The 12,296-nt window shown below is 53.5% G+C and overlaps 1 protein-coding gene across 1 annotated transcript; it reads right to left on the bottom strand.

The window, feature by feature from the left end:
* Positions 1–2,031: 2,031 nt before the first annotated feature.
* Positions 2,032–11,948, bottom strand: PI16 (peptidase inhibitor 16; the record flags this gene model as incomplete). Its single annotated transcript, XM_082494462.1, has 5 exons — positions 2,032–3,472; positions 6,485–6,573; positions 7,369–7,478; positions 8,102–8,320; positions 11,796–11,948. 5 exons carry the CDS (start codon positions 11,946–11,948, stop codon positions 3,330–3,332), a joined length of 714 nt encoding a protein of 237 aa, XP_082350588.1. The 3' UTR covers positions 2,032–3,329.
* Positions 11,949–12,296: the final 348 nt, after the last annotated feature.

Raw genomic sequence — 12,296 nt, 5'->3', positions numbered from 1 at the left:
GCAAATCCCCCAGGAGAGTGTACATGCTTGCCCCGACCCTTCCAACTCACCACGTTCAGGGGAACTTCAGGAGCACAAAGCTCCATGACATCTCACTCAAACTGCAGTGGGTACATCCCTCTCCCTGCTGGGAAACAGGACCTGAGGTTGTGGGGGAACCAAGCAGGTGGGGTTAATGCAGCAGCCAAGCCTTATAAACACCACAAATCCCATGATTTTAACCCAGCTGACCACAGCTGATGGTTAAATGCCTCCTCCCACCACACTGCCAGGACCCAGCAGCACCTTTGCCAGGGTCTTGGCTTCATTCCCCCCGCCAGGAGTTGCCTGCCACATCACTCCAATGCCAGAGCATCCTTCATGCCAACCCCAGAATGCATCCCTTGCATGTTTTGTGTCCTCCTCTGCACATCATACCCTGCCCCTAACATGTGGTCACCTTCTCTAAACCCCCCTAATTTAGGATTAAACCACCCCAACCCAAATTCCCCGTGCTGGCAGGGCTCAGCCCTGCTGTCCTCAGGTGCAGGGGGAGGAGGAAAGGGGATTTACGTTCTGGTTTTGAATTTTCTGTTACAAGGAACTCTATAATAGGCCCTTGCACAACTATGTGTCTCCAGAAGTCAAAGCCTTAAGGAAAACAAAGCTCAGCATTATTTAGAAGGTTCACTAGCCCCCAAATCATGATAAAGTATTTAAATCCTCTAATTATTTTGATGGGCTTCTGCTAACGCTGTTAATCAGCAGCACCGTTGCTCCCAGCTCCATAACGGCTCTCAGCAAGGTGGGGGATCCAGCAGTGCAAAAAATCAGCTGTTGACCAAACGCCCCGATTTTGCTGGGAGGAAAAATGCTTTTCTTTTCCTTTTACTGTTTATAGGGAATTAATGTTACAGTCTCCTTCACCCAGATGTAAAAACAGCCACGGTCCTAAAACGCTCTCCCAGCTCCATCCCGTACAACAGGCGGAGAGCAGTGGCTCCGGCTGTATTTCTATCGTCTGTCCCTAACCCAAGGCTGGCTTTTTTTCCCCCGAAAGCAGCTCGGCAGCAGGAGCTCAGCCTGCAACGACAGCCTACAGCAGCCACGGCACCTGGGCAGGAGGTTATTTTTAATCTGATTCTTAACTACATCTGATGCCTGTGATTAAATAAAGCACTAAACTCTCCGTAGGGTTCTGCGTAGCGAGTTCAGAGCTGCCCAGTTCTCTGCGGTGTCTCTCCCACTGCCATCTGCCGGTCACCGTTTAGCTGGGCTAGCGGTGACTGTGACCTAAAAAAACCCCGCAGGCAGCTGGTTCCCTGCAGGAGAGCTGGTGCTGCTGGAATCCCGCAGCGGGATTTCAGGGTGATGGGAAAAGCAGAGCCGCAGGACAGCCTCGCTGGGCAAAGGAGGGCCAGAAGGATGGGGAAAAGCAAAAAGCAAAGGTCGGATCCCAGCATCACTCCCGTGCTGCGAGTTTATGCCTCGCAAGGCCCTTTCTCCCCGTGCTGCTCGGGGCTGGGTGACGTTCCGCAGGGAAAATGCTGCAGAAACAGAGGATCTGGGAGCTCACGCTCACATTTAACTTCTTTCTTTGCTGCAAAGATGAAAAAGTGTGTGTTGGGGGGAGGGAGGGGAGAGGCTGGCTGCAGGGTCTCTCAAAACAGGGAACCAGCTCCAGCCCCAATTTTGATCTCTTTTGTATCTCTGAGCTCTCTTCCTCTTGCTTTCCTTGCCCAAAAATTCCTGGCGGGGACATATTTTTGCTTTGCACTCAGCTGGGCGCTCCGGGAATATTCCCTACGTCATCTTCCACCTCCTCCTGCCGCTTTTACACAGGCTTAGAAACATTACGCTGCAACCTTGCAAAAACCGGTGCCTGGGTGCTTTTGGAAAGCCAAAAAAAACCCCTTCAGCAACCCCAGTAACCACGGTGTCTTTTAGGAATTCCACCTCAGGACACAATCAAAAGCATTTTACAGACAGAATACGTGGGGGCCCGGACTCCAGATCCCCCAGCGAGACACTGCACGCCCCACAACAGACTTTCACAACAGGATTTATTCAGTGCGTGCTCTGGGGGTGCACAGGACACAGCATCATGGGGGAGGACATGAATATTGGCCTTCAGGTCATTCTCCACCTCATCCGTATAAGAAACCAAAGGAATCTGCAGCCAGAGAAGGAACTATATCTTCCAGTCCCTTCCACTGGTCTGCAAAGCTTGTCACATATTTAACACACCTTTCTGGGAATCCTTATGTGAAGGGAGTAGAGACACACGGGAATAAAGCACACAGCGTCCCAGACAATGAAAGTCACCTTCCAACACGTCCTGGAACCACCAGTAACCTCTAACATCATTCATTTGGCTCTCTTGAGCTCAGTTTGTACCAGCACACGTGATGACTTGTTTCTCCTGACCGGGTTCCACCACACGCAAAATATATGTCAACCGGGATCTGTATCTAAATTCAAATACACCTAAGTTAGGCAAAGAAGGAAGCCATGCAGAAGAAAGCTGTATGAAGGAGCCAGTAACTCCTCTTTAGCGCTGAAGGTTTTTCTTCTGTGCACGCACACACGTGCAGGCACACGCGTAAAATCAAGTCATGGCAATGGACTAACTGTGGAATGGGTACATGCGGCAGAGAGCAGAAGGGAGGAAGGAGGAAGGGTTGCGGAGGTGTGAGGAGGAGAAAGGAGTACCTCTGGGTAGTACTGGCCACAGCTGTACCACCACCAGGAAGGAAATAGAAATCCTCTCCTGTGGAAGAAAAAGAAGTGCCACTCTTTTTGGACAAGGAGGGAAGAGATGAAACTTCTCCAAAATTGAGACAGACACATCAGGAGGGGAAAAGCACATTTTTGTTGGAAACTCATCCTAACAACCACCAAATCCAACCACCACATATCAGCTACAGACAAACACCCAAACCAATGACCACGTCTCATCGCCACTCAGGTTTCCAAGTCATTCTGCTTTCCCTGGGGACACGGTGTGGCAGGGCCTGCAAGCCACACAGGTGGGTGGGACAGCTCATCATTTCCAGTTTGGAAACGGACCAGAAGCCCAGGCTGGCTGGGAAGAAGGGAGAAGCATCCAAGGTCACCAGCGTTATGGCAGACACCCTCCTGCCCTTGGGTCTCCTCGGGAAGGGGACCAAGTTCCCATGGGACTGCCAGCTGCCCTTGGCTCATCAGGGTTGGAGCAGATAAGGCAGCATAAGAAGAGAGCGTGTCAACCTGAAGTGTCCATGGTGTCTCCCAAGCCTACCAGGGTTGTGGAACAACCAATGCTGAAGAAAGCCTTGGTGACTGGTGCAGGAGCAGCTGAGAAAGACCATTCAAAGCAGAAGGCCCACCAGGATGATGCTGGGTAGGAGAAAGAGTGAAAGCCCCAAGCAGGTACTGGGAGCTCCAGCTGTGGGCTGATCCATGCTTGTCTGGTCTGAGTTTGTCTCCAGTTCTTCAGTGTCCAGGGCACCTGCTAGCAGAAGAGAAGAAAAGGTAGAGTTAGAGGGGAAGATCTGGGCAAAAGAGACTCCCGCTCATGCAGGTCCACCAGTGACGTGCACCAAGACACGGCGAGGTGCGGGGCAGCAGTGCAGTGATCCAGCGAAGGCATGACACAGCTGGTGGGTTAGTGGGGAGCAGGCTGTGAACAAAACCATGCTTCACGAACGAGACATCCAACCAGCCCCTTTCAGTGTTAGAGGAAAGAGTGAGGAAAAGGGTTGGTGCCACATACGAGAGGAGGATCCAAAGGACCAGTTTGATACTGGTTCCTCCCAAGCACTCTCCATGCTGCTTGGGGATCACTAAATGTCTGAGTGTCCATGCCAGGACGGAATCCACAATTACCTTACCTGAGAGGGAGGTCTGGAAAGCAGGGCTCTGCCCTTTTTTTTCTTTGGAAGATGATGTTAAGCGCAAGAAGGTGGGCTCTTCAGGGCTGAAGACCACTGACTTTGGGGGGGTTATGAGCTCAGCTTTATTGAAACCTAACTTGACCTCTGGAACAATTTGGCTGAAGGATGGAGGTGGACTGGAAAAGGCTGATTCCTCTTTCTCATCCTCTTTGACACTTTTATTTGTTTCTGGGACTGATTTGGGGCTGAAAGCTGTGCCCATGCTTTCTAGTAAGGCTGGATCTTCTGTAGTTAAGGGACTAACAGGCTCTCCAGTGTCTACCTCTACTGCTGGAGATACTTTATAATCCAGGTCTAATGTGGGCTCAAAGGAAAGAGTTAGACCAGTTGCCTCAGTAGGATTGGGTCTTTCTGTTTCAGTGGGTTCTGGCTCTGTGGTTGTGGCTGTTTTCAGCTGTCTCTTTGCTGTTGTGGTGGGTGCTGGTGTTGTAGTGGTGAGTTTTGGCTTTGCTGATGCAGTGGCAGATGTTGGCTTGGCTGTAGTGGTGGTGGATGTTGGTGTGGGAGCTGCTGGCTTGGCTGTAGCTGTGGCAGGTTTTAGCTTAGCCACAGCTGTGGTGGATTTTGGCGTGGTGGGTGCTGGCTTGGCTATAGTGGTGGCTGTAGCGGGTTTTGGTGTGGTGGGTGTTGGCTTGGCTGTAGTGGGGGTTGTGGTGGGTTTTGGTGTGGTGGGTGTTGGCTTGGCCATAGAGGTGGTTGTGGCGGGTGTTGGCTTGGCTGTAGTGGTGGTTGTGGAATGTTTTGGTGTGGTGGGTGTTGGCTTGGCTGTCGTGGGAGTTGTGGTGGGTGTTGGCTTGGCCGTAGTGGGAGTTGTGGTGGGTTTTGGTGTGGTGGGTGTTGGCTTGGCTGTAGTGGGGGTTGTGGCAGGTGTTGGCTTGGCTGTAGTGGGAGTTGTGGTGGGTTTTGGTGTGGTGGGTGTTGGCTTGGCTGTAGTGGGGGTTGTGGTGGGTATTGGCTTGGCTGTAGTGGGGGTCGTGGTGGGTTTTGGTGTGGTGGGTGTTGGCTTGGCTGTAGTGGGAGTTGTGGTGGGTTTTGGTGTGGTGGGTGTAGGCTTGGCCGTAGTGGGAGTTGTGGTGGGTTTTGGTGTGGTGGGTGTTGGCTTGGCTGTAGTGGGAGTTGTGGTGGGTTTTGGTGTGGTGGGTGTTGGCTTGGCTGTAGTCGGGGTTGTGGTGGGTTTTGGTGTGGTGGGTGTTGGCTTGGCTGTAGTGGGGGTTGTGGTGGGTGTTGGCTTGGCTGTAGTGGGGGTTGTGGTGGGTTTTGGTGTGGTGGGTGTTGGCTTGGCTGTAGTGGGAGTTGTGGTGGGTTTTGGTGTGGTGGGTGTTGGCTTGGCTGTAGTCGGGGTTGTGGTGGGTTTTGGTGTGGTGGGTGTAGGCTTGGCTGTAGTGGGGATTGTGGCAGGTGTTGGCTTGGCCGTAGTGGGAGTTGTGGTGGGTTTTGGTGTGGTGGGTGTTGGCTTGGCTGTAGTGGGGGTTGTGGCAGGTGTTGGCTTGGCCGTAGTGGGAGTTGTGGTGGGTTTTGGTGTGGTGGGTGTTGGCTTGGTGGTAGTGGCTGTTGTGGTGGGTTTTGGCACGGCAGCTGTGATCATGGTGGGCTTTGGCTTGGCAGTAGTGGTGGTGGGTGCTGGCACGGTGGGTTTTGGCTTGGCCATAGATGTGGTGGCTGCTGGTGTTGAGGGTTTTGGCTTGGCTGGGGTGGTTGTTGGGAGCGTGGTGGCAGGTTTTGGCTTTGCTGCCATTGTGATGGGCGCTAGTGTTGCGGGTTTTGGCTTGGCTGTAGTTGGGAGCATGGCTGTGGGTGGTGGCTTGGCTGTGGTTGTGGTTGCAAGCATGGTTGTGGGTGGTTGGGCTGTGGTTGTGGTTAGGAGTGTGGTTGTGGGTGGTGGCTTGGCTGTGGTGGGCACCGGTGTTGTGGGTTCTGGTTTGGCTGTGGTGGGCACCGGTGTTGTGGGTTCTGGTTTGGCTGTGGTTGTGGTGGGCACTGGTGTTGTGGGTTCTGGTTTGGCTGTGGTTGTGGTGGGCACTGGTGTTGTGGGTTCTGGTTTGGCTGTGGTTGTGGGTTTTGGCATGGCTGTGGTTGGGGTGGATGGGCTTGCCTTTGTTGTCACAGAGGCTGGAGTGGTCTCTTCTACAGTGGGTTCTGGTAAGAAACGAAAAGTGCCGTGGGTTAGGGCGGGGGTCAGCTGACTTCAATGGGTCCCCTGCTCTGAGGAGGGCCAGCAGAAATCAGCGGGGGGTGAAGCAGAGCTGACCCCTCTCAGGTCACTCTGGGCCATCCCCCAACCTGGAGACATCTCATCTGCCTCACACAACCTCCTGCCCCTCAAGGGGCATCCTCATGGGGCAGAAGTTGCTGGCTAAGGGGGTACGAGGTCCTTGTCTGATCCTCCTCATCTTCAGGCAGCTGACCTGTCTCAGGGGCTGCTATCGCACCTCATGTCTCACAGTCTGGCCCTGGAACTGCTGGTCCAGGGCTTCCTGATAGCCCCAGGAGGGTTCAGAGCTCGGACCCCAACCCAGGGGTCTGAGTCCCAATAGCCTGTCAAGAGACACGCGTCGCTCCGTTTCACTTACCACACAAGGAGTTGACACAGACTCTGCCCTCCGGACACTGCGAGCATGAGGGGCCTTCCTTGTACGGCTTTCGGCCTTTCATATTACCCCTGGAAGCAGAAGACGCCAGGAAAAAGAAGGTGTGAGGAGAGAGGGAAACACCCATCCCAAAGAAGGGGTCTGATTCAACTGGAACATCCCAGTCAAGGCAAAACTCAGGATTAGTGTAAAAACCAGGTCTGGGCCTCTTGCCATGAACTGTCAGTGCCGTTTACTCAACGGCCCGACCCCAAGGCTGCCGAAACCAGGGGAGACACCTCCATGGACCAGATCCTTCACCACCCCTTAGAACAGAGCAGTCGAGGGGCATCTGGACAGGTGATTTTGTCTCCCTCCTGCTCAAGACCCCTAAGAAGGTCTGCAGCGACCGGCCGCTCTCGTTGGTCTCACCAGCTCCAAGCAAGTGGTCCCCAGGGCTCATCCCAGGGCTCTGCCAGCGGGCACCCACCTCTCCTCCCATATCCAACCCTTCCTGCTGGGGCCAACATGCTTCTCCACCCCAGGCGACCGCTGCTGCTGGCGGGGAAGAACAAGGCACAGAGCAGGGAGCTGCCGGTTGTACCCTCAGCATCGGCCTTGGGCGGCTCTCGGGGGGGAGCTCCCACCCCGGCTCTGCGCCAGGAGCTGAACCAGACCTCAGCAATCGCAATCACGGGCATGGATCACCAGACAACCCTTCCTGCCTTTGTGACCAACCCAAGATAACAAAGGCCTTCCTTGGAATTGCTTTGCTTTTATTTCTGAACAAGGCCAAATCCTGCTCTGTTATAGGCACTAAAGGAAGGACCTTTCCAGCACAGAAACCCCATCAAGACACACCAAGCCATGCGAGGCATGGGACTTACGGGGGATAATAGTTGCAAACAAGCAGGTACATGTCCTCTGTGTCAATTCCGTCGATCTTCTCGCAAAACTTTGCCCCACAGCCAATCTGATGTGTACTTGCCCAGACCACCTAAGGCAAAGACCAGGCATGAAGGTGAGGTGACTGGGTGAAGGCAGATGCCCTGTTGGCAACCTGACCTCTGGCCTTGAAGGCTGCTCTGTCACTACGCCGTGTCCCCCTCATCTCTTAGTGTGTGCCCGGGATCCCACATCCGCACGTTGCTTTAGCATTCAGGATTCTGCCCCTTGCCCCTCTCTGGAGCACCTTCCCAACCGAGGGCTGCAGCCCACTTATCCAAGTGCCACAGCTTTCCTACCAAATAGTCCAGCCAGGTAGAGCATCACCATCTCTGCTTTGGTTCTGGAACCCTCCGTACATCCAACCTCATATTTACCACTACCATCTCTGCTCCTCCTTGCTCCCACCCAAGCTGTGAAGAAACACTGAGACCTCATGTCTCTGCCTAAGACAAGCTGGCACCCAGCTTTGCTGAGTAGCCAAAAAAGGGCTGCAGAGCTTGTTTAAAAGAGGTCTTCTCCAAAAAGGCTGGTAATGGCTGACACCGTGTCCAGGTCCCCCTATATCATTGTGAGTCCTACCTGGTTCCCCATGCCTTTGCTCTGGGAGGAGCTGGGGCTCAGGTACAGCTCCTTTCCAAACAACCCCATCCCTCTGCCCCACCAGCTCGGTACCTGGGTGTAGTGGCCACACATCTGCCCGGGGACACACGTGGAAGTCGTCAGGTTGTAGTATTTCTCCTCCCCGTTCCAGTCTTCCACTGCGAATTCCAGGTCCAGGGTGGGGGCCATAGCAAAGAGGTTTTCTCCTCGTCGGCCCCTCTCCTTGTTGTGGTCCCAGATGCACTTCTCTGCGTAGGCTTGAGCAAAGGCCTCCAGCTCCGTGTCCCAGCTCTGGAAGGAGCTCAGCGTCAGCATACAGAGAGGGACACTGGGCTCACTGATATACACACAAATACCAAGGACCCCTGAGCTCTCTTGGCCACAGTTCATAGAATCATGGAATGGTTTGGGTTGGAAGGGAACTTGAAGACCATCTGGTGCCACCGCCCTGCCCTGGGCAGGGACACTTCCCCCCAGCCCAGGTTGCTCCCAGCCCTGTCCAACCTGGCCTTGAACACCTCCAGGGATGGGGCAGCCACAGCTTCTCGGGGCAACCTGCTCCAGGGGCTCACCACCCTCAAGGTGAAAATTTTTTTCCTAATATCTCATCTAAATCTCCTGTCTTCCAGTTTGAAGCCATTTCCTCTCATCCTATCACTACATGCCCTTGCAAAAAGTCCCTCCCCAGCTCTCCTGTAGGCCCCCCTCAGATACTGGAAGGGGTTCTAAGGTCTCCCAGGAGCCTTCTCTTCTCCAGGCTGAACACCCCCAACTCTCCCACCCTGTCCTCCCAGAAGAGGGACTCCAGCCTTTGGAGCACCTTCGTGGCCTCCTCTGGCCCCGCTCCAACAGGTCAATGTCGTTCTTATGTTGAGGGTTCCAGAGCTGGATGCAATATTCCAGGTGGGGTCTCACGAGAGCAGAGTAGAGGGGCAGAATCGCCTCCCTCGACCTGCTTAATTTCCCCATTTATACATAAAATTCAATTCCTACCCAACACGTGGGTCTCTCTGCGTGTCCTTTGAGAAGTCCTCAGAAGAGGGGAGCTCCACAGTCAGTCCCAGCCCAAACCAAACCTTAGCTTATAGGTCAAACAGGGGGAGGTCAGTGCATCAGCACGACTCTCACAACCTTGCCCGGAGCATCTCTATCATCATCATGGAGCATCCTCAACTCAGCATGGAGAAACTGTGAAGTTGGATGGAGGAAGGGAGGAAGCTCACCCTGGGTCACCCAGGAGGGGGGCCTGGGGACATCCCGCTTTGACCAGGGTGGGGACGGGAGGAGAGCAGGACACACCTCCCCTAGCAGCTGCACAGAGCCTGGGAACACACGCTCCTGGGAAACATCATATGTTCGCCTGGATCCGAGACGTGGCCGGCTGCGTGCCAGGAGCCCCCTCCAGAGCGGCTGCGGCCCCACCGCCAGCTGAGCCCACGGGCCCACGGTCCGCATTGATATGCGGTAGGAGGAGGAGGAGGAGGAGAGGTTTTCTCACAGGGAGGCATACGGGGAACCCTCTGCTGCAGCTGTTTGGACTGTCCTTGCGCCATTTGATGGAGACAGCAGCTTTGCGTCTGCAGCGGGCTGGAAGGCAGCCCAGCACCCCGTGGGTCCCAAGGGGGGACCTTCCCAAACAGAGCCCGGGCTGGATCCAAAGCAGGACAGAGCATGGCCCTGATGCAGGACACGTCACCTTTGGGGTGGGGAGGGGATGTGGACAGGCACCCAAGCAGCAGCGCTAAGGGACCCGGGGGGAAGGAAACACCAAAATATCTGGATGGGGGCACAGAACGTTGGTTGACCTCCACCGTGGCCCCAAGCCAGGCTGAGAGTGATGGCTGGAAACCCAGTTTGGGGAGCGCACACCCCTCTCCCTTGAGCAGGGAGCTGGGCTCCGTAAACAGGGACTCGCACCTGCAGGATTTGCCTCATTAAAAAAAGAAATGTGGCTTTAGGCTATGTATTCCCCCCCCCGCCATCGCCCAACTATTTCCACAGCAACCAGATCCGTGTCCCAAACAGAAGCGCGGGGTGACCTCAGCTGGGCACGGTGCCACCGCAGCAGGTGAACTCGGGAGGCGAAGAGAGCCCGAGCAAATGTCCCAGGAGGGAAGTGAGGATGGTGCTCTCATGGAAAACCTCTACCAAGAAATTGTCAGAGCTGCTGTGAGCTAAATGTTTGCTGTGCTTCAAAAAAAGGAAAAAAAGAAGAAAAAGAAAAAAAAAGAAGAAAGGAAGAAAGGAAGAAAGGAAGAAAGGAAGAAAGGAAGAAAGGAAGAAAGGAAGAAAGGAAGAAAGGAAGAAAGGAAGAAAGGAAGAAAAGGAAGAAAGGAAAAAAGGAAGAAAGGAAGAAAGGAGAAAAAGGAAGAAAGGAGAAAAAGGAAGAAAGGAGGAAAGGGAAAAAAGAAAAAAGAAAAAAGAAAAAAGAAAAAAGAAAAAAGAAAAAAGAAAAAAGAAAAAAGAAAAAAGAAAAAAGAAAAAAGAAAAAAGAAAAAAATAAAGAAAAAAGAAAAAAGAAATAAAGAAAAAAGAAAAAAAGAAAAAAAAAGCCTTTGGGTCTGGACCGTGAGTGGGTCCTGTATGTTTTAACCAGAAATAAAGCAATGCTGTGATGGGGAGCGACTCAAAGTACACGATCTGCAATCAAAGCTTCGGCTGGGAGCAGCAGCCACTGGTTCAGAGTTGCCGCTGCCTTTAAGGACCTTGAGAAATTATTTCCCTCCGGCTTTCTCTAAGAATTTGTCTCCAAATCCCTTATTGTCCAACTTTTCCGTGCCTTGCTCTGATGGGTTGCTGTGGGATCATGGTGCTCAGGGGTCTGGCTCTGTCCCCTTTGAGTCTGAAGTCACCAGTGAGCCCTCCTATGCCTGAATTTAGCTTTTTGCTGCATTTGCTCCGTAAGCTCCCATTTACCAGCCCACAAAGGTTTAATTCAGCCTGGGCAACTTTTGGGTCAGAGAGAGAGGTCTCCTCTGGACACACCGAGACCGAAAGAGCAAAGTACTCCAACTATCCATGATAAACAGTTCTCCTCCTCCTCCTCCTCCTCCTCCTCGTGTGTTGCAAACGGTGACAAAAAATCACGTGCAGTGCAAGATAAAACACGATAGCCAAATTTTAATCAAATCAAGGGTCCAAATAAGACAAAAAGCAGCACCAGCTCGAGAGCTCGTTTTTGCTGCCACTGCAGCTACACGTGATGGTGGGCACCTGACTCAGTTTCCCCAACCAAAATGGGGGTCCCTCGCCTGCAAGACAGCCACACGCAAGTCATGGTGGGGATCAGGAGCACGACGGAAAGTCCCATTAACTGAATGACCCGGTTGTCATGTTTGAAGTTGACGTTCCCTCCTATGGATTAAAGCCCGTTCACCTGCAAAGGCGATGCCCCACGCAGCAGGATTCCCCCTCCAGCCCGGGGCACCTGCTCCGGGCAGTGTCTCGCCTGCCTTTCCTCCCCACCACGAGGAGCTCCAGTGGGCACTGCCGCGAGTGAGGGCTGCAGCGCTCTCACATGGAGCATCAGGGGACTCGGATGACACTTAAGAACTTCCACAAACAATCAAAGGCAACTCTACAGGTGAAAGGAAACTCACCTCTTTAGAGGCAATTTAGGGAACCCTTCCGCTGGTACCTAGCTGTAACCCTACAGAAGAATTGCTCTGTCGCCCCTAAAGAAAACCCCAATTCCTCCTCGCATCAAGACTGAGGCTTGCACGACACAAACACCCTCTGACATGCCCCTGCAATAAAAGCCACTCACCATCTTCAGCATATCCATAGCAGGAGGGGACACCTGGGAGCGGTATTTATTATGTCCATCCAAGATTATCTTCTTTTCTTCATCGCTGAGGGTCCAGCTCAACTCCAGCGCTGTGAGCAACAGGAAAACAGGAGGAAGACCTGAGCTCAGCATCGTGCAGCCAGCTTCTGCTCTTAGCAGCCCACGGCTCTGGCAGTCAGATTTAAAGCACCTCCCAAAAGCAAGGAACACCCAACAGCTTGAAGATTGGGGAGGAAATGTATTTCTTTATTAGAGCAGAGTTTCGGAGCCACGTGGAACACACCCATCTCACATATCGGCCTTGATGGAGAAGCGGCAGTATGGCCGGTGCCAGCGAGGGTGCAGGGTCTGCTCCCCGAGACGGACCCTGTGCCTGATTCGTAACCCCTGGATTGGCATTCTCATCCAAGCCTCTGCTGCTCCAAACTTCAGACATCGCCTTAGCCCTTGGTTACGGGTCCCCTCTTCTACCTCCTGTCC

This window comes from Vanellus vanellus (assembly GCF_965231255.1).
Source record: "Vanellus vanellus genome assembly, chromosome: 23".
Taxonomy (NCBI): domain Eukaryota; kingdom Metazoa; phylum Chordata; class Aves; order Charadriiformes; family Charadriidae; genus Vanellus; species Vanellus vanellus.
The sequence above is the reverse complement of the archived record's forward strand: the minus strand, read 5'-3'. Positions and strand labels throughout refer to the sequence as shown.